General features: G+C 38.0%; 3 protein-coding genes across 5 annotated transcripts; 1 reads left to right on the forward strand and 2 right to left on the reverse strand.

Annotated features, from left to right (window-relative positions):
* Window positions 1-290: 290 nt before the first annotated feature.
* Window positions 291-4,020, reverse strand: LOC125251849 (interferon-induced protein 44-like). Of its 2 annotated transcripts, none has more exons than XM_048164961.1 (8): window positions 3,866-4,020; window positions 2,759-3,281; window positions 2,560-2,620; window positions 2,285-2,480; window positions 2,031-2,183; window positions 1,775-1,946; window positions 1,536-1,636; window positions 291-862 (listed from the first exon to the last, which is right to left on the reverse strand). In XM_048164961.1, exons 2-8 carry the CDS (start codon window positions 3,279-3,281, stop codon window positions 692-694), a joined length of 1,377 nt encoding a protein of 458 aa, XP_048020918.1. In that variant the 5' UTR covers window positions 3,866-4,020; the 3' UTR covers window positions 291-691. The 2 variants fall into 2 exon arrangements, with proteins under 2 accessions (XP_048020918.1, XP_048020924.1); XM_048164967.1 differs by having other exon boundaries at window positions 2,759-3,226; window positions 3,866-4,008.
* A 6,465-nt stretch (window positions 4,021-10,485) lies between these two features.
* Window positions 10,486-14,061, reverse strand: LOC125251814 (interferon-induced protein 44-like). The gene is made up of 8 exons (XM_048164899.1): window positions 13,768-14,061; window positions 12,586-13,180; window positions 12,377-12,437; window positions 12,102-12,297; window positions 11,848-12,000; window positions 11,583-11,754; window positions 11,345-11,445; window positions 10,486-10,858 (listed from the first exon to the last, which is right to left on the reverse strand). The coding sequence occupies exons 2-8, from the start codon at window positions 13,178-13,180 to the stop codon at window positions 10,688-10,690; spliced, it is 1,449 nt and encodes a 482-aa protein (XP_048020856.1). The 5' UTR covers window positions 13,768-14,061; the 3' UTR covers window positions 10,486-10,687.
* A 1,654-nt stretch (window positions 14,062-15,715) lies between these two features.
* rab11ba (RAB11B, member RAS oncogene family, a) lies at window positions 15,716-20,335 on the forward strand. Of its 2 annotated transcripts, XM_048165005.1 has the most exons (6): window positions 15,755-15,873; window positions 16,743-16,788; window positions 17,232-17,427; window positions 17,834-18,027; window positions 18,116-18,196; window positions 19,155-20,335. In XM_048165005.1, coding segments are annotated over exons 2-6 (618 nt in total). In that variant the 5' UTR covers window positions 15,755-15,873; window positions 16,743-16,787; the 3' UTR covers window positions 19,301-20,335. The 2 variants fall into 2 exon arrangements, with proteins under 2 accessions (XP_048020958.1, XP_048020962.1); XM_048165001.1 differs by lacking the exon at window positions 16,743-16,788 and having other exon boundaries at window positions 15,716-15,873.
* The last annotated feature ends 1,045 nt before the right edge of the window (window positions 20,336-21,380 follow it).

A 21,380-nucleotide genomic window follows, 5' to 3' on the forward strand; every position in this document is an offset into this window, starting at 1 on the left:
AGCTTATTCAGTTCTGTGATTGGGTTTCAGTAAAGTTAGTAAGTATTAAATGTCTGTTTAAGCATGCAGGTAAATATGCAATGTAGTTCAAGAGAGGCTTTTATCATTCAGTTGTTCCAAAATGATAAAATATAGGCTTTTAAATATAAATATAAAATAAATCACTTTATCATTACATAAAGTATATTTAATTAAATATATTTTTCTATACAGAAGTAAAATTTTGTCATAAAAATGTATATAAAATTATTCATTTTTATTTTCATTTTGAACAAAACTTTCAAACAGAATCACAAATTTCCCATTTATTGAAAGAAACATATTTTATGCTTATACAGTTTTTACTGTGTATTTCTCTTTATTTGCAGTACTAACACGTCATTAGTATTACACTTTTAACTACTGTGGCACAACAATATAACAAGCAACTACAACAGCAAAAATGCAACATGCTTAAGTGATAAGATCTTTGTTTGCACTTCCTATCATTTTCTTGAATGGGTATATATGATTCTGAAAGAAGACAAACAGAACAGAATAATCTTAAAATGACTTATTGTGGTTATCTAGAGATATACATCTATAATAAGTAGTACAAATAGCAAACCAATATAAGATTACACACAAATATAACATTAAATCAGCTACAAAGGGAGAAAAAACTTCACTAGTAGCACTTTATAAGATTGTCCTAAATAGGACCAGCATCATCCAGATAGTCATCTGCAAAGTTGAGCATCTGCTGTAGAGCGGTGAGTAGCAGGACGTCACAGTTGAGCTCCAGCTCCAGCTCCTGACTGTAGTTCTTCACCGGTAACACACAAGACACCGGCACACCCAACCGAGAGCTCACCTCCTGAACCTGCAGAGACAAACAACATCTCAGTCACATTTATGCATTTAGCAGATGTTTCTATCCAAAGTGACTAACAATAGAGGAACATAATCAATTTGTCACAGAGCCAACAATGTTTATAGTATACAATGCCAGGTTTATTAGAAAACTAGATTAGGAAACAAGGTAGAGCAGAGGAGGAATGCAGAACAGAAAAAAATATTATTTTTTTGTGTAAGCATATTGGTTTAAGGTTGTGGAGTGGTTAAGTTTTTGCAGAAGTGGTGTGTCTTAAGCCACTTTGTAAAAGTTGTGATGCTCTCAGCAGTTCAGGTGGAGGTTGGCAGCTCAGTTTTCACCAGAGAGGAGCGGAGAGGGTGAAGGTTTTGGAAAGTGACTTTGTGCGAAGGCCTTGATGCGATAAACCAAAAATAAATAAATAAACTAACGTTAATCAAAAGGCGCAGCTTGCACAATCTATCGTTCAGAGGTTGTTTTTTTATGGGGTCAACCAGCGTACAAAATGTGCGACAAAGACGACTCCTTGATTGTCTCGTTAAGATGACGTAAAAGTGCGTTCCAAAAAAAGAGTTTTTTTGACCCTTCATCCCTTTGCAGCTCTCACTCTGGAAAGTAAACCCTTTGAAGGGACTAGGGCAGAGGGATGAGCCTTCCGAATCGAACGCAGGGCGTGTCTCACCTTCGTCTTGATGTAGGAAGTGATATAAACATTTTGAAGATCTTCCTCCACATCAGGACATGCTTCATCTACTTTTGCCATCAAAACCATCTGGGGAATGCCTGAAAATGTGTAAATAACTATTAGTCAGTCATGGCATAAGACAAGAGTTATGCAAAAAAACTGCAAGTATTAGTGTTAGTCACTAGATTAAAATTAATCTTTGATATAACAGTTATTTAAAAATGGTATTCACTTACCCAGTGAGTTCACTTTTCTGCGTATGGCAGCAAGTTTTTCCTCTAGTTTGTCAGACATGAGGGAGATTTTGGTGGCGTCTATCACGTACACCACACAGTGGATCTTCTCCTGTAGAGATGCAGGTTTGGAGGCCTTTTGCTCATCTGGTTGAAATGGTGTCCTGGGGTTGAACTGAATTCAGAGGATTTAGCATGAAACAAACATTTTATCATTTATACTTCAGTCTTCATTAATTGTGAAGACAAGTGCACTTACTTTATAGCGGTCTGGTACGTGACCTTGAAGAATGCTGCTGATGTCCTCAATATCCAGTCCTGCACCTGATTGCTCCTCGAGTCCCATGGTGTCACACAACACAAACGGCAGTGGCTTTCCCTCACGACCGTCTTTCACTGGGTATGTGCGAAACTACCAACCAAGAAGAGAAACACATCAAGAGCTGAAGAGCTGCTCCTCAACCTGAAGAGAGACTTCTGTAGGAAACACTATGAATCCTGTTGAATCTGTACCTGTGTGGTGAGGCTAGTGCCTGCAGATCCTGACATGGCTTTACTGGTCATGCGGCCCATGAAGATGGAGTTGATGGAGTTGAAGAAACTGGATTTTCCAGCACCTACAGGACCGATCATTAGGATTCTGACACGACTCACAGACGTCATCATGGGTTTATAATTCCTGATCATTTTCATGAGCTCGTCTCTTCGTCTACAACAGAAATCACAACTGTATTGTTACACTATACTGTATGAAATCAGCAGCAAAATAACACTGAGTGAAAACTTACTTTGCTGTCCACTCAACATTCCTCCACGGCTTCACCTTGGCACTGATCTGAGGATCTTTTTCTGAGGAAGTTTTATTATACAGCTAATGTTAACATTTTAAGATACTGGACTCTGAACTTATATAATTTAATGTACACAACTACATGTTTGTTTCAACTACAATAAATGATAAACATTTTTTTCTGATAATTGACTTACTTTGTTCCACTTTGTACACCTCACATTCAGTTAGTTGAGTGTCATTCCCATACACTGTGGCAGGATGAAAATTGAATGCATTATTCCCCGCTCTTTGATCATACACAACTGGTTGGTTGTTGTAGCAAAAGTACAGCTGATCACCAAAGTTGGGTACTCTAGCATCATCATAACGTGCAGTATATCCACTGTTAATTTTGATGCAGAGAGGATTTGAATGTTGAACACCTTGAAAGCTGAACAGGAAAGCTCTCTCATCTCTAATATCCCGTCCACTTTGAGTATAATCTACACTAGTGTATCCACCAAAGATGTAGCCTGAACGGTTGTAGGCTACAAGTAATGTTGGACCCTGACGGTCACATCGCTGGTGGAAGGCAGAAGCGTGATATCCATGAACAGAAGCTTTGTAGAGAAGAGTCAGTTCAACATTCCCCATCAAGGAACAGAGCTGCTTTCTTTGCTTTTCTGATAATTTAGAAGAGAGGGAGTCCAAGCTTAGATTTCCCAGCATTTTTTTCATCTTTAAGACAAGACAAAAAAGACATGCAAAAAGAAATTACAGAACGTTTACGTATAACAGATACAGTTTATTTTAGGCAGCAGCAGTATTGACTAAATTAATAATAGTAAAAAATGGTTGTCGTTCAGTTTTTTACTCTCAAAGACGTAACCACACTTAATTGTTATCTTATCTAACTCTTTAATTAATGCACGTCAACATAAACTATATTTTTAACACTGTAAGATGTTTACGTTAACATATTTTCTAGCATTTCGCAGAAGGAGCTCAGGGTGGACCAAACAATATTTGCACACAGGGCTGACGCTCTGTCAGATGCTAGTTTAACCAGAAACGAAACTGAAATCTGTACGACAAAGAATGACTGACTGAATGAATGAATTAATGCATTTTTAGTTAATCACTAAAATGTAATAACAGTTTGTTAAAAGGTAAATATTTAGACCTGAGAAACTACTTTCGTGTTTGAAAACGACAGCATTAGGCCTACGATAAATTTGTTTTAAATCCCTATAGAACTTAGCTAACATTTTTTAACATGAAAATTCATGATTTAAGATATTTAGATCACCTATGAAGCTTACCTTTTAGCGATATCTTTGTGTATAAACACTGAAATGCTCTTCGCACAAGATCACGGCAGCAGAATGTGAGGCTCCTCCTGCACTTAACATAGCCTACTCCAGATAACAGCGGAAATTACCTATGGAAGGTGACCACATGGTATCTATCTATCTATCTATCTATCTATCTATCTATCTATCTATCTATGGTTGTGGAGAAAAGTCATCTCTTCCTTGCTAATGAAGCTCAAGAAGCAGAGTTCCAGAAGTCAAATAAGACTTTATTGTACAAAGCAACAAGCCGAGATGCCTGCAGAACATGTGAGTTTGTCTCTGGTCAGGGTGCCATTCTTATACCATTTTCTTATCTGTTATTTTGCAATAACCACATGATTTAACTCTGGTAAGATTCACCCCCAGTTTATCACAATTAGGTCTTTCTTTTCTCACCCGAATCTAATTGTGGCAACCTGCCAAGTGATGGTCAACCCTTTATCAGAGGCAAGATATATTTTCCAAGGCCAATCTGCTTGCAAAGATGAGAGAATCCTTCATGTGACATCGTTACTTTTCCTAATAATAGGTTTTGTCTGCAGGTATCAGTAGGTAAAAAATTACTAGGAAAAGTAAATACTGTAGTACACAAAAGAAAAATGAATTTTACAGTGCATTTATTTTTGTAGAGATGTTACAGTAATACATGTAAAGTAAAAATTCATTTTTACACTCTATTATGTTTTTCCTTAACATCACCACCACCACATTCATATTCTTATAATTCAAACATTCTTATATCACATACAATCTATCTTCCTATTGCTCTTCCACAACACCGCAACTGCATGTGAATTAACAGTTTACATGTAACATTTCTACAAAAATTTATGTACTGTATGAATACAAATGTATTTATACAGTACTGCTTTTGCTGTTTAGGGTTGTGATGTTCCTCCATGTTCAAAAATGGTAGTGATTGTGCTGGACAAAATCCATATTCTGTATGCTTACGAACTTTATTGGTTGATTGTGATTCCTATTTCATTATAATGGCAGGTCAATTTAGCAGACATTACAAACTTACAATACCATGTCAGATATTTATGAAATATACATGATTGTCTGACAGATTTTAACAACTGAATGGATCATTTTGCATGTGAAGGCTCACAAGATGAAAGAATTTTTAGAAATTGTAAAGAGTTTGACTATTTCACTGACAGAATCAACTCATCCGTTTTGATCAACAAGCCATGTGCAATGTTTCATCAGGTCATCTTGCAAGTCTTGGTAGTAAATTGAGGGTTGTTCTCAGTTGCTCTGATCCCCTTATTCATATTGTGCTTTTTCTTCAACACCCTTAAAGGTTTTCTGGTACAACAAATTTGTAAACTTATGAATAAGGCTGCCAGCTGTGTTTCTAGGAAGTTTTAGTGTTTTGGAAATCTACTTGTTGCCAAAGACTTTCTAATGTAATAAAACAATTTGTTATCTATAGCTTTTGTGAGAGCTCTGTTGACTTGGCCATATTTGCAACTTTAGCACATGCATGGGATAAATGTATGTATGTGTAACAGCACAAGCTAATTGAGTTTTGTTACAGAGTTTCCAAAGGCTTAATTGTGTTTTAACACAATTTTGTACCATATACAAATAAGTGACAGCAGCATTGAATAGGGGTTGAATAATTATGACATAGCTGTATTACACAACAATCCAATAATAGTATTAGATTATATATTTACATTATCACTTTTAATTTGCCACTAAACTGTTATAGATGCAAAAACAACAACAACAACAACAAAACTCTGTATCTTTAGAAAAGCTTACGGTTGTAAATTATTAGTCTCCGGGGGGTTGAATAATTTTGATTGCAACCTCAGGTGGAAAGAAAGTACATTTCCATAATGTACTTAAAGTGCTCTATTTTCACGCACTAATTTTGTACTTAATATACTAAAAATTCTTCTTTAGTAGGCCTACTTCTTAATATAATCTTAAGAACATCTAAGTGTACTCAACTGTGTTGTGGCAAGTTGCCCGCCAATATGGCGGCGATGTTTGATGTTGTCATGAGCCGGTTTTGATTTTCCTCTTGTTTTCTCCCTTTCCCCCTGCCTTCATTGCTTATTTGTTTTAGCTGTTTGTCATTTCTGTCAGCGCTCGCACTTGTTCGCGTCCACACCTGTTGTGTGTCTTCGTTGACTGTCTTGGCTATATCAAAGTCCCTTTAAGACAAGTCATTTCACTCGGCGGCCATCTTTGAAACGCCTCTCGGGCATCCGAATGGGGAAACATCAAATTCTCCAAAACTGTTCTCCAACCTTACGATTAAATTTCATATTTGAAATCACCAATGAAATCTGACAACAACCGGCTCATAAATTTAGTTTCTAAACGCTCGAATCATGACAAAAAAAACTATTTTCAGGCTGGATCAAGCTAATGCGCATGCGCAGACCTAAATGCGCGTCTCTTCTGAGGCGCGCGTCTGACTGTTTCTATAGAAACCGGTGATTCTAACGGCCGCTGAAGTGACGCGATGACTTTACCAGTCGGCAATTGGCTCTTATTTAGAAGGCGGGACTTATTCCGCCATATTGCGCGTTACACTTTCTCCCATTCAAAACAATACGAGTGACACGTCTTGTGTTATTCTATAGTCTTTGGCTATATCTTCCCGGTACCACCCCTCCTTGCGGTCTGTTGTATTCGTTATCTGCACCTGAACGCAAAGCTCTCGAAAAATATCTCACTGAGAGTCTCGCTGGTGGTACCATTGTCCCGTCCTCTTCGCCCGCCGGCGCGGAATTCTTCTTCATGAAAAAGAAGGACGGGTCCTTGCGTCCCTGTATAGACTATCGAGGGCTAAATGACATAACAGTCAAGAACCATTATCCCTTGCCTCTTATGTCATCGGCTTTTGAAATCTTACAGGGAGCTAAGGTTTTCACGAAGCTTGATCTTCGTAATGCTTTTTTTAACCATTTGGTTCGTATTAAGGAGGGCGATGAATGGAAGACGGAAGTTTGCTAACTTTTATCGCCGGTTTATCTCTAATTTCTGTCGTATTAACACACCTTTGACTGCTCTTATCTTATCTAAGACACGTTTTGTTTGGACCGAATCCGCGCAACTCGCATTTGATAAACTCAAGGAGCTGTTTACCACAGCTCCCATACTAATAATGCCTGATCCCGAGAGACAATCCCTTGTCGAGGTCGATGCCTCCAATGTAGGCGCGGTGCTTTCTCAGCGTTCGCCAATTGATGAAAAGGTCCATCCGTGCGCTTATTTTTCCCACCGACTCTCGCCGGCCGAACGCAACTATGATATTGGCAATCGCGAGCTCCTTGCTGTTCGATTGGGGGCATTCTTCTAAATTAGTCGTACATCCTGAGGAACTCTCACGGCCGTTAGTCAGCGATTTTGGTGGCCAACAAGGGCTCGTGATGTGCGCCGGTTCGTCGCCTCTTGTGCTATATGCGCTCAAAGTCGAGTAGTTCTCCTCCCGCTGGACTTCTTAGACCTCTCCTGATTCCGTCTCGTCCATGGTCCCATATCGCCATGGATTTCGTGACTGGTCTTCCGTCGTCTGCCAATATTACGGTCATTCTGACCATTGTTGACTGCTTCTCAAAAGCCGCCCACTTTGTTCCGCTCTGTAAACTTCCCTCCGCTAGGGAGACGGCTCAGATAGTGACTGAACACGTTGTTCATCTGCATGGCCTCCCCTCGGACATTGTTTCTGAAAGGGGCCCCAATTTGCATCCCAGTTTTGGAGGGAATTTTGCCAACAGATTGGCGCTTCGGCCAGCTTGTCGTCAGGGTTCCACCCGCAGACTAATGGTCAAGCTGAACACACTAATCAAATTCTGGGGCGTATGCTCCGTACGTTGGCTTTTCGTAATCCCTCGTCCTAATTACTGTGGGTCGAGTATGCCCATAATTCGCTTCCCTCGTCAGCCACAGGGTTATCTCCTTTTTCAGTCCTGTCTCGGGTACCAGCCACCTCTGTTCTCCTCCCAGGAGACAGAGGCCTCTGTTCCCTCGGTCCAAGTGTTTATACGTCGCTGCCAGCGCACCTGGAGGCTCTGTGCCAGAACAGAGAGCACATAGGTCACACCGCCAATCGCCGTCGTGTCAAAGCACCCAGATACGTTTGCGGTCAGAAAGTGTGGCTTTCCACTCGGGATTTATCCCTGCAGTGCGCTGCAAATTAGCGCTGCGCTCCATTGGTCCCTTTTCCATAGCTAAGGTTCTTAGCCCTGCAGCCATCAAACTCAAATTACCTCCCAACTTGCGACGCGTCCACCCCGTTTTCCACGTCTCTTGCATTAAGCCGGTTATTCGCGCTCCCACCCGACCCACCCATTGTCCTGTTCTTGTCGAGGGTTCTCCTGTTTACAGGGTTAGGAAACTGCTGGACGTGCGCTGCCGGGGGCGTGGTTACCAGTATCTGGTTGATTGGTTACGGTCCTGAGGAGAGGAGCTGGATTCCAGCCCGGGATGTCCTGGACCGCTCGCTCATCGATGACTTCCTTTGCTCTATTTCTCCCTGCTGTTTATTTGTGTCTTTGTTGGATGATTATCTACTTGTGAGTGGTGTTTGTCTTTGTTCTCTCCCAGGTGTCGTTAACCTTTGCTTGTTTGTCGCCCCAGTCTTAGTCCCTGTCCCAGTGGCTGTCTCGTGATCCGCCTGTCAGAGCCCTCTGATCTACAAGCCTGGTTTCTTCCAACCGCCAGGCTTCGTACACACCATCTTCTGCCTGAGGCGCATCCAGATCGGCTACCTAGCTACTGTGCTCTGCGAGCTTACACCAACGAGACTGTTCTTATTTCTGTTACCCTGTTAACTGGCTGCAGCGTCTCTGTGTCACCTGGCAGTCTGCCTTAATTGGACTTAATTTACTGAACTGTTAATAAACTCTGTTTGATCGCTCCTTCCCTTCTGGGTCATCTGCTACACACAACAGATGTATGATCCAGTGGCCATTTAGGCATCTATTTATATGTCTATGGCAGCTGTAAGATGAAGTTGGATAGTACACACCTTGTGAGACAGCAATAGCACTAGAGATTTACCACAAATCTCCCACATTTGCCCCTGTAATTTAGCTTATTCAGTTTTGTGATTGGGTTTCAGTAAAGTTAGTAAATATTAAATGTCTGTTTAAGCATGCAGGCAAATATGCAACGTCATGACTGTAGTTCAAGAGAGGCTTTTATCATTCAGTTGTTCCAAAATGATAAAATATAGGCATTTTATCATTACATAAAGTATATTTAATTAAATATATTTTTCTATACAGAAGTAAAAGTTATCTAATCATAAAAATATATATAAATTATTATTTTTTTTTTTATTAAGTTTTTGAACAAAACTTTCAAACAGAATCAAAAATTTTTTTCCATTTATCGATAGAAACATATTTTATGCTTACACAGTCTTTAGTGTGTATTTCTCTCTATTTGCACGTCATTATACTTTTAACTATTGTGGCACAACAATATAAGCAACTACAACAGCAACAATGCAATGTGCTTAAGTGATAACTTTGTTTGCACTTCATTTTCTTGAATGGGTATATATGATTCTGAAAGAATTGGCATAGACAAACAGAACAGAATAATCTTAAAATGATCTTAACTTATTGTGAATAATCTTAACTTACTTGTGGTTATCCAGAGATGTACAGTTGTGTTCAAAATTATTCATACCCTTTGTAAATATGACTAAAGAAGGCTGTGAAAATAAATCTGCATTGTTAATCCTTATGATCTTTTATTTAAAAAAATTACAAAAATCCAACAGTATATTAGAGAATAAGTATTTTAAATGGGGGAAAAAAATCTCAAACAAGTTTTTCTCTAATACACACTGCTCACAATTAATCATACCCTTTTATTCAATACTTTTTGCAACCTCCTTTTGCCAAGATAACAGCTCTGAGTCGTCTTCTATAATGCCTGATGAGTTTGGAGAACACCTGATAAGAGATCAGCAAACACTTAAGATGTGTTTGGTGCACACAGAAATAAAAAGTACCCCATGTGTACAATGAAATATACTGTTGGATCTTTAATGTTCTGGGCCTATTTTTCTGCCGGAGATCGGACATCTTGTTCAGATGGAATCATGGATTCTATCAAACAGCAAAAGATAGAAAATCAAAACCTGACTGTCCCTGTAAGAAGTCATATAATGGGCTGTGGTTGGATCTTCCTTCAGGGCAATGATACAAAAACAAACATCAAAATCAACAAAAACATGTGTCACTGAGCACAAAACCAAGCTTCTGCAATGACAATCCCAATTCCCTGACCTGAACCCTAAAGAAAATGAGTGGAGTGAGCTGAAGAGAAGAAGCACCAACATGAAGCTGGGAATCTGAAGGATCTGGAGAGATTCTGCATCTTGTCAGGTGTTCTCCAAACTCATCAGGCATTTTAGAAGAAGACTTAGAGATGTTTTCATGGGCAAAGGAGGTTGCAAAAAGTATTGAATAAAAGGGTATGATTAATTGTGAGCAGTGTGTATTAGAGAAAAACATTTATTTCATGAGATTTTTTCCCCCATTTAAAATACTTATTCTCTAATATACGGTTGGATTTTTGTAAATTTTTTAAATAAAATATCATAAGGATTAACAATGCAGATTTATTTTCACAGCCTTCTTTAGTCATATTTACAAAGGGTATGAATAATTTTGAGCACAACTGTACATCTACAATAAGTAGTACAAATAGCAAACCAATATAAGATTACACACAAATATAACATTAAATCATTCTATCACAAAGGGAGAAAAAACTCCACTAGTAGCACTTTATAAGATTGTCCTAAACAGGATCAACATCATCCAGATAGTCATCTGCAAAGTTGAGCATCTGCTGTAGAGCGGTGAGTAGCAGGACGTCACAGTTGAGCTCCAGCTCCAGCTCCTGACTGTAGTTCTTCACCGGTAACACACAAGACACCGGCACACCCAACCGAGAGCTCACCTCCTGAACCTGCAGAGACAAACAACATCTCAGTCACATTTATGCATTTAGCAGATGTTTCTATCCAAAGTGACTAACAATAGAGGAACATAATCAATTTGTCACAGAGCCAACAATGTTTATAGTAAACAATGCCAGGTTAATTAGAAAACTAGATTAGGAAACAAGGTAGACCAGAGGAGGAATGCAGAACAGAAAAAAATATATAATTTTTTGTGTAAGCATAATAAATAAATAAACTAACATTATGCAAAAGGCGCAGCTTGCACAATCTATCGTTCAGAGGGTGTTTTTTGTGGGGTCAACCAGCGTACAAAATGTGCGACAAAGGCGCCTCCTTGATTGTCTCTTTAAGATGACGTAAAAGTGCGTTCCAAAAAAAGAGTTTTTTTGACCCTTCATCCCTTCGAAGCTCTCACTCCGGAAAGTAAACCCTGTAAAGGGACTAGGGCAGAGAAATGAGCCCTTCCGAATCGAACGCAGGGCATATCTCACCTTCGTCTTGATGTAGGAAGTGATATAAACATTTTGAAGATCTTCCTCCACATCAGGACATGCTTCATCTACTTTTGCCATCAAAGCCATCTGGGGAATGCCTGAAAATGTGTAAATAACTATTAGTCAGTCATGGCATAAGACAAGAGTTATGCAAAAAACTGCAAGTATTAGTGTTAGTTACTAGATTAAAATTAATCTTTAATATAACAGTTATTTAAAAATGTTATTCACTTACCCAGTGAGTTCACTTTTTTGCGTATGGCAGCAAGTTTTTCCTCTAGTTTGTCAGACATGAGGGAGATTTTGGTGGCGTCTATCACGTACACCACACAGTGGATCTTCTCCTGTAGAGATGCAGGTTTGGAGGCCTTTTGCTCATCTGGTTGAAACGGTGCTGTGGGGTTGAACTGAATTCAGAGGATTTAGCATGATTTTGATTTTATGATGATTTTATCATTTATACTTCAGTCTTCATTCATTGTGAAGACAAGTGCACTTACTTTATAGCGGTCTGGTACGTGACCTTGAAGAATGCTGCTGATGTCCTCAATATCCAGTCCTGCACCTGATTGCTCCTCGAGTCCCATGGTGTCACACAACACAAACGGCAGTGGCTTTCCTTCACGACCGTCTTTCACTGGGTATGTGCGAAACTACCAACCAAGAAGAGAAACACATCAAGACCTGAAGAGCTGCTCCTCAACCTGAAGAGAGACTTCTGTAGGAAACACTATGAATCCGGTTGAATCTGTACCTGTGTGGTGAGGCTAGTGCCTGCAGATCCTGACATGGCTTTACTGGTCATGCGGCCCATGAAGATGGAGTTGATGGAGTTGAAGAAACTGGATTTTCCAGCACCTACAGGACCGATCATTAGGATTCTGATCTGATTCACAGAAGTCATCATGGGTTTATAATTCCTGATCATTTTCATGAGCTCGTCTCTTCGTCTACAACAGAAATCACAACTGTATTGTTACACTATACTGTATGAAATCAGCAGCAAAATAACACTGAGTGAAAACTTACTTTGCTGTCCACTCAACATTCCTCCACGGCTTCACCTTGGCACTGATCTGAGGATCTTTTTCTGAGGAAGTTTTATTATACAACTAATGTTAACAGCAGTACATTTTAAGATACTGGACTCTGAACTTATATAATTTACTGTACACAACTACATGTGTATTCAACTACAATAAACAATAAACTTTTTTTTCTTCTGATAATTGACTTACTCTGTTCCACTTTGTACACCTCACATTCAGTTAATTGAGTGTCGTTCCCATACAATGTTGCCGAAATAACAGTAAATGCACCCCCTCCTTGATTAAACTCAAATGTTGTGGCAGGTCTAAAACCGAATGGATTAACCACTGCTCTATTATAAAATGCATTCACACTTTGATCATACACAACTGGTTGGTTGTTGTAGCAAAAGTACAACTGTTGGCCAAAGTTGGGTCCTCCAGCATCATCATAACGTGCAGTATATCCACTGTTAATTTTGATGCAGAGAGGATTTGAATGTTGAACACCTTGAAAGCTGAACAGGAAAGCACTCTCATCTGTAATATCCCGTCCACTTTGAGCATACTCTACACTAGTGTATCCACCAAAGATGTAGCCTGAACGGTTGTAGGCCACAAGTAATGTTGGACCCTGATGGTCACATCGCTGGTGGAAGGAAGAAGCGTGATATCCATGAACAGAAGCTTTGTAGAGAAGAGTCAGTTCAACATTCCCCAGCAAGGAACAAAGCTGCTTTCTTTTCTCCTCTGTTAAATTATAAGTGAGGGAATTCAAGCTTAGATTTCCCAGCCTTTTTTTCATCTTTAAGACAAGACAAAAAAAGACATGCAAAAATAAATTACAGATCTTTTACGTATAACACATACAAATTTCATTTACTTTGTTGTTAATTTTTTACTGATTCTTATATTTTAGTCAATCATTAGGCTATTGTTATCTTTACGAATACATATTAAATGCAGCAATATTGACTAAATTAATAATCCTAAAAAATGGTTGTCGTTCAGTTTTTTACTTTCAAAGAAGTAACCACACTTAACTGTTATCTTAGACTATAACAGTGAACAATTCTTTAATTAATGCACATGTCAACATAAACTAATACATTTTTAAAACTGTAAGATGTTTACGTTAACATAATTTGTAACATATCGCAGATGGAGCTCAGGGTGGACCAAAAAATATTTGCATACAGGGCTGACGCTCTGTCAGATGCTAGTTTAACTAGAAATGAAACTGAAATCTGTACGACAAAGAATGACTGACTGAATGAATTAATGCATTTTTGTTAATCAATAAATGTAATAACAGTTTGTTAAAAGGTAAACACATACATAATAACATTAAAATTCATGATTTAAGTTATTTATATCGCATATGAAGCTTACCTTTTAGCGGTATCTTTGTGCATAAACATTGAAATGCACTTCGTAAGATCAAGTAAGCAGAATATGAAGCTCCTCCTATTCAAACACTTATCTGCCCTTTCCTTATTAACATAGGCTACTCCAGATAACAGCGGAAAACTGGACAGTGACCACATGTATGTATGTGTATGTATTTATGTACCTATCTATCTATGGTTGTGGAGAAAAGTCATCTCTTCCTTGCAAATGAAGCTCAAAAGGCAGAGTTCCAGAATTTAATAAGACTTTATTATACAAAGCAACAAGCCGAGATGCCTGCAGAACATCTAGGTTGTTAGGTCAGGGTGCTATTATGCCATTTTCCAGAGGTGGGAGTAAGTCACACATGTGCAAGTCGCAAGTCAAGTCGTAGCTTGGGTCAAACAAGTCACTGGCAAGTCATACAAATGTTTGATCATTTGACTGAATTTATATTAAAATAAGTTAAAACTACAGTAGTTATAGACTATGGGAGTTTTATTTGCAACAAAAAATTGCAATATGCATTTCTACTCAAAAGGTGTCCACATACAGCTGAGCTGTCAATACAATAAAAATATAAAACTAATAACTAATATGGTTATGTTTGCAAATTTGATTGTGTGTGTGTGTGTGTGTGTGTGTGTATGTATGAGAGAGAGAGAGAGAGGTGATATGATTGTGATTCATTAATATTTGTGAGTGAATGTGTGTGCGTATGAGTGAAAAGTCTATTGTTTGTTTGTAAGTTTGAGTTGTTGTTGTTGTTTTTTTAGTTTGTTTGTGTGGTGTGTGTGTGTGTATCATGTGTATACAGTATATTTGTGTACATCCCCATAAACTATCCATAAGCTTTTCACTCAAAGTCTAACACTGAAGACCAATAGGCTATATGCACGGTTACTTGCTGGTTGTCGTTAAGCCAGCTGTGGCATTTCTGGTGAACTGTTAGCTGTTCATTCTGTTGTCGCTGTACATCGATACAAAACCATCAATGATTGACTTTTTAATGTTGTACTCATATTTTAATGCAGTTATCACATTTACCTAATTTGCCAATAAACCAGTTTTATTTATTGCAATAAAGACGAAGCTATTAGGACATTTAAAAACGCTGTCTGTAATTAGACACACACACATTTTTTTCCCCCTCAGCCTCGAGATCATATATGGTGAGGGAACGATATATTTTTCTCGTGGCCACGACTTCATTACATTGAGGGAACGACATCTCATGGCCACGAGTTAAATATAGGCTATAGACAACCTGTGCAACCATGGCAAATCTTCCTATTGCTCTTCCACAACACCGCAACTGCATGTGAATTACATGTAAAACTTTTACAAAAATGAATGTACTGTATGAATACAAATGTATTTACAGTACTGCTTTTGCTGTTTAGGGTTGTGACGTTCCTCCATGTTCAAAAATGGTAGTGATTGTGCTCGACAAACTCCATATATCTTGATTGGTTGTGATTGCTATTTCATTGCAATGGCAGGTCAATTTAGCAGACATTACAAACATTCCATGTCAGATGTATTTATGGAATATACTTGATTGTCTGACAGATTTTAACAACTGAATGGATCTTTTGCATGTGAAGGCTCTCAAGATGAAATAATTTTTAGAAATTGTAAAGACTATTTCACTTACAGAATCAACCGTTTTGATCAACAAGCCATGTGCAATTAGTTGTGCAAATTGTAGACAGTTGTACTTTTTTGCATACGTGCCAAAACATGCAATTTGCTTTAATCAATAAGAAATCCAGATCGTATGTGAACAAGAAACTAACTGTTTAGAGATCTGAACTTATTGTTTTGAGAAAAAAAGTCTCATCAGAGAATTGAGCCAAAGCGATCGAGAAAAACTGTAAAACCAGCTCTGTCCGAAACAAAAGGCAATATTGTCGGTTTGTCAACGAATCAATTCAGACTGATTACTGAACCGGTTCAAACGGCCATTAAAAAGATCCGACTCTTAAGCGATTCGTTTACGAATCGGACATCGCTAATCAAGAGAGATCCGTCGCCTAACAACAACATTTCGGTGCGGTAAACCAACCATGGGGACCCGTGACGACGAATACGATTATTTGTTTAAAGGTCAGTGATTTATATAGTGTCAAAGAGAAGAACAGACGTTTTCTGTTTTCCTTTATTATAAAAGAAATCAGCAAGTTTCCTGATGACTGTAGCTAGCTTGTTTAGCTGAAATGCTAGTGAACTGACATTAGCTATCGAAATATTAACCGTTGACTTTCAAAGAATCAAAAGTTGAAAATAGATTAATACATTTTAATAGTGATTTTCATGATTTGAATTGTCTTTCGACAGTATTCACTAAACCATTATGCTTTCACCTAATTTAGTTTGCATTATGTTAGCTAAGCAGCTACATGGCTCTCAAACAGCAGAGAAAGCTAAAGTGAACTAAATAAACTAACTTAGCTGTTTTAATATAAGCAGTTCGTACCTAAACTACAAACAAAATCTGTTAATTTGGTAACTTTCTATTCGTTTAGTAATGTGTTGCTTAATATTTAGTGTGGTTGTGTTGCTAGGCCATATGAAACTTTTTGTCGTTTATTACACAAGATTCGCTTCTTGATGTTCAAACAGGCCAAATTTGGTCATTAACCTGCAATTGTAAGCACTTTTGTCTTTGGGACTTATTTACAACTCGTAATTTAGTGAAATCATTAAGCTGACATGTAATGTGAAGTTGACAACAGTTGATGATCATGACGTCAGTCTAAAAACATTTGGAGATATATTTGCCCATTCAAATCCGTTTTGTTCCTTTCAACATTGGGTTCCTGTTTTTACACTAAGCCTTTGAATGAGTGAGAAAACCCACACATAACTGTCTGTAGAGGTTTCACAGATTTGCCACATTATTCTTAAGATTTTTTGTTAAAAAGCTTTGTCTTGTTTCTCCAGTTTATCTACAACTGTTTTGTGAATTACTTCAGGTTTCATCTAGAAAAAGTGAATGGTGACCACGTTGCAACAGACACAGTATGAGCTGATTGATCTTTCCTATGTATTTCTGGTTCTTTTTACAATTTGACTTAGCCTATATTTCAGTTTTTATGGTGTTGAATTAATGGAGCAACGGGAAAATGACAGTGGAAGTGTGTGTTTGTAGATTATGGCTTCTCTCTTATCTCTCTGGCCTCGTCATGTTGAAGTAACCAGGATGACTGACAAATCCGGTGTTTCTGCTTTTCAAATGATGGCATTGTATATGCTTTGGGTGCACTTTTTGGTTTGTGGTCTACTTTCAAGGACTGTTCTAATGTTTTTTTGGCCTTCATTTTATGTTTTGTTACATATGGTGATGGATGGCTGTAATATCTTCCCTTTGAATATGGTTTTTATAAAAGCACCAGTGAAGCGTAGTTGGATATCAGGTTTGTAGCCTTGCTCGAAACAGCCTCATGTTTTCTTATGTTTTCTAGTGGTACTCATTGGAGACTCTGGTGTGGGGAAGAGTAACCTGTTGTCCCGTTTCACTCGGAATGAGTTCAACCTGGAGAGCAAGAGCACCATAGGTGTGGAATTCGCAACCCGCAGCATCCAGGTGGACGGCAAGACCATAAAGGCTCAGATCTGGGATACAGCAGGACAGGAGCGCTACAGAGCCATCACATCAGCGTGAGTACATGAGCACTGGCAGCACACACAGCGGGTCCCAAATAAGGTCTAAAAAATGCTATTTTTTGTGATATTATTATTATTATTATTATTATAATAACAGTAATAATTATTATTAAACAATAACAAATATATAAAAATTAATAATTGTATAAAAAACAAAGTATGAAGTATAATTTTAATTTAATAAAAGGTTGATTTTATTTATCTTATAGAAATATAGTTTATAATATGCAATGATTAAAGATAAAACAATTCTATACAATTTATAACTAAAGTAATTTAAGAATTATATTGTTAAAATTGTAGTGACTCTATAAAACAATTTTATAGTTACTGATAAAATGATTTAATTATAGTATAATCAATAATTCTAATATCAAAATCTCTTTGATCTCTTTTACAGATACTACCGGGGTGCGGTTGGAGCTCTTCTGGTCTATGACATTGCAAAGCATCTGACTTACGAGAACGTGGAGCGCTGGCTGAAGGAGCTGCGGGATCACGCGGATAACAACATTGTCATTATGCTGGTGGGCAACAAGAGCGATCTGAGGCACCTTAGGGCCGTGCCCACCGATGAGGCCAGAGCTTTTGCAGGTGAGCGTCTCCTCTGGCATTTCCATGATGTTTGATAAGAACAGATCTGCTTAAGGTGTTAAAATATCTCTCGTCTTGTTTCATTCAGAGAAGAACAATCTCTCCTTCATCGAAACATCGGCTTTGGACTCCACAAATGTGGAGGAGGCGTTTAAAAACATACTAACAGGTGGGTCCTGATCGTGATTAAGGGTGTGGTCACATTAGTGAAATTTCAGAACAATTCAGCCAACCAAAACGTAAGTAATTTTATAAGTAAGACTGATTTTTGTTGGTCAATGTGGCGAATCTACTTGACCACGCCATAAATTCTGTCGTTAATTGCCCTCATGTTGTTCCAAACCTGTAAGACTTTCGTTCATCTTAGAAACACAAATGAAGATCTTTTTGATAAAATTGATGAAGCTTTCTGTTCTTCCATTGACAGCTATGCAACTGACGCTTTGACACTTCAAAAAGTTCATAAAGAGATTGGAAAACTAATTCAAATGAATTGAGTGGTTTAGTCCAAATTTTCTGAAGAGACTTGATCGCTTTTCATGATGAACAGATTGAATTTAGGCTTTTATTCACATATAAACATTGATCAGTGAACATAAGCAGAAGCTCAACCAAACCTGAATGATGCCCAAGAACAAACCTCTTCCGGAAGCTCAAACGTGATGCGTAACATAGGAGAATGAACCTCATTGGTTCTCGTAGGTCAAGCAAACATGCTTGAGCTTCCGTTTACCACAACTGATGTGTGAGTTGATGAATGTTTATATGTGAATAAAAGCTTAAAATAAATATTTTCATCATATAAAGCAATCAAGTCTCTTCAGAAAATTTGGACTAAACCGCTCGATTCATATGGATTAGTTTATGATCTCTTTATGAACTTTTTGAAGCGTCAAATTGTCATTTGCATAACTGTCAACGGAGGGACAGAAATCACTCAGATTTCATCAAAAAGATCTTTATTTGTGTTTCGAAGATGAACGAAAGTCTTACGGGTTTGGAACGACACGAGGGTGAGTAAATGATGACAGAATTTTCATTTTTGGGTGAACTAACCCTTTATCACATTCCCATTGGGAATCTCAAATGAGATGTCTCATAACGTAACTCGGCTCTTTTTGTTGCAGAAATCTATAGGATTGTTTCACAAAAGCAGATCGCCGACAGGTCCGTGCATGACGAGTCTCCTGGGAACAACGTAGTGGACATCAGCGTGCCGCCCACTACCGATGGGTTAAAGGGCAACAAATTTCAGTGCTGTCAGAACCTGTGACCTCACTTCCCCTGGTTCCACCCCAACCCTTGGGCTTCAGTTCCCCTCTATTTATCTCTGCTTTGCTCCTGTGTGTTGTGCTATGGCTATGGCTCTTTCCTCTTTTTACCTTGTTGTGATTTCCACGCTAATTCTAGACGTCCCTTAGAAGCGTGAATCTCTAGGTAACATTCCTTTTCCTTTTTGGGGGGGTTCTTGTTTGTTTGTCCCTGTTTTTTTTTTCTTTACTATTTTATCCACTGTCTGAAGTCATGTTTGCTCAGCAAAATGTTTTTCCTTGGAAGTGATTATTCGGGCGCTGATCGTGTGATCCGCTCCTATGGAAAAGGGATGGTGAGGGATCAGTGTGTCTTTGGCTTCCAGCCACTCTGATGGTTATTCTCTGGGATCCACACTAAACGCCTGCCGTCTGTTGAGCCAGATCTCAGAGGGGATGTCTGATTTGAGCTTGAATGGGCAAGTTCTTGGGAATAAAAGTGTGTGTTTTGCGAATTCGTCTTGTTTGGATCGCGCGGATACCAAAGGAGGGCTGCTGTCTTCTTTATTTCAATTCTTAAACATTTCAAGCATCACACTCTTAGTCCTATTCTGCAATATTTTACGCCAGGGCTGACAGGTGTGAATTTGCGCAATTTGATCGACGCGTTCAGATTGCCGTATATATAGCAGTTATGTGAATGCATCTATTAAGCATTTCATGAGAAATTATTCAAATAACAGTTATATATATATAAACTATTCATTGCATTGCTGAGGTATTATAGCTCTTCAGTGAGAAAATGCAATGGTCCACAGTGTTTTAGATGGTCAGTTGTTTCTCCGGTCTGTGAAAATGTCACTATATATTCGATTGTTTGACTTTAAGTGATATGGCTATTTTGAAAATGCCTTATGTTTTCCCATACTGTGATTAAGATGCCTTTTTCAAGTGTGGTTATGTGACATTTACACATCCATGAAGTCACAACAGTTGTTTTGCCTTTTATCAGGTTACATCAAAATGGAAAATAAACCAAATTACTGTCACAATTGCAATCATGATTTCTTTTTTTGACTCCATATTGCACAACACGCATGCATGACACGTATGCCTGAATCTGTACCTAAAATAAGTGTCATGTGCACCATGGTTGCCATGACTCATGGGTCTGTTGAGGGTTACACAATAATGTACTAAAAACTGAAAAGTTTTTCCTTTTCATTTTTTTGTGTACAGACGAAACGTTGTAAAAATGATACCTGTTCACATGGGTCCATGTCTATAAACGGTGTCTATAAACCATGACTATAAACGCTGTATTTATTCCAGACCAGTAGTTGGCGATGTCACTTTGAAAAAAAAAAACATAATATGCACAGGCATGACATCAGGGCAATTCATGTTTTTGTAGTAACGGTATCGTTTTCAAAAATTCTATAACACCTTTTTAAAAGTTTGTGTTTTCAGTCCCCCGAAACAGCGTTGTAATTTTTAGTTGAAAATGGTATCATGTAAACGGCCTCAAGTTTTCATGTCACTGTTTTCAACTTAAAATGGAAAACTTATGCGTTTTGGTTGTTCATTTACACAACAATGGCTTTTAAAGTTTGTGAAAACATTGATGTTGTGCATGCCTATCATGTGTTCATAGTGTTTCTTTACAAAGTGACATCGCCGACTACTGACCTGGCAACATAAATACAGCACTTTTAATCATTTTAGTGGATCCGTGTGAACGAGGATCGTTTTGACAATGTTGTCATCTGTATGTGAAAAACACAAAGGAAAAACTTTTCCATGTTTAGTACATTGTTGTCATGTAAACATACCCTAAAACTATTAAAAAAACCTTTCTGTTAATTAAAATAAAGCTGAAACAAAATAAAACATAAATATAATCTTTGATTATATCTTTGATAACTAAAATAATAATAAAACCTAAATAGCAACATTTAAAAAAACAAAAAAATGACAAAAGCACATAATGAAATTACTAAATATTAAACTAAAATTAACATGAAAACACACGCACAAAATATTTTGACCTTAGACACATTTTTGAATCAAATTAATGTTTTTAAATAATGTGGCCACGAATAA

Source organism: Megalobrama amblycephala, linkage group LG2 (genome assembly GCF_018812025.1).
Source record: "Megalobrama amblycephala isolate DHTTF-2021 linkage group LG2, ASM1881202v1, whole genome shotgun sequence".
Classification (NCBI taxonomy): Eukaryota; Metazoa; Chordata; class Actinopteri; order Cypriniformes; family Xenocyprididae; genus Megalobrama; species Megalobrama amblycephala.

Excerpts from the sequence above, each read along its gene's own strand:
- LOC125251849 (XM_048164961.1), bottom strand. The coding sequence starts at position 3,281 with ATGAAAAAAATGCTGGGAAATCTAAGCTTGGACTCCCTCTCTTCTAAA. Across the intron at positions 1,637-1,774 it reads CAGAAAAGTGAACTCACTGG|GCATTCCCCAGATGGTTTTG; the intron begins GTAAGTGAATAC and ends ACACATTTTCAG. Across the intron at positions 863-1,535 it reads CTTCCTACATCAAGACGAAG|GTTCAGGAGGTGAGCTCTCG; the intron begins GTGAGACACGCC and ends TTGTCTCTGCAG.
- LOC125251814 (XM_048164899.1), bottom strand. The coding sequence starts at position 13,180 with ATGAAAAAAAGGCTGGGAAATCTAAGCTTGAATTCCCTCACTTATAAT. Across the intron at positions 12,438-12,585 it reads GGTGTACAAAGTGGAACAGA|AAAAAGATCCTCAGATCAGT; the intron begins GTAAGTCAATTA and ends AAACTTCCTCAG. Across the intron at positions 11,446-11,582 it reads CAAAAAAGTGAACTCACTGG|GCATTCCCCAGATGGCTTTG; the intron begins GTAAGTGAATAA and ends ACACATTTTCAG.
- rab11ba (XM_048165001.1), top strand. The coding sequence starts at position 15,834 with ATGGGGACCCGTGACGACGAATACGATTATTTGTTTAAAG. Across the intron at positions 15,874-17,231 it reads ATACGATTATTTGTTTAAAG|TGGTACTCATTGGAGACTCT; the intron begins GTCAGTGATTTA and ends TATGTTTTCTAG. Across the intron at positions 17,428-17,833 it reads TACAGAGCCATCACATCAGC|ATACTACCGGGGTGCGGTTG; the intron begins GTGAGTACATGA and ends TCTCTTTTACAG.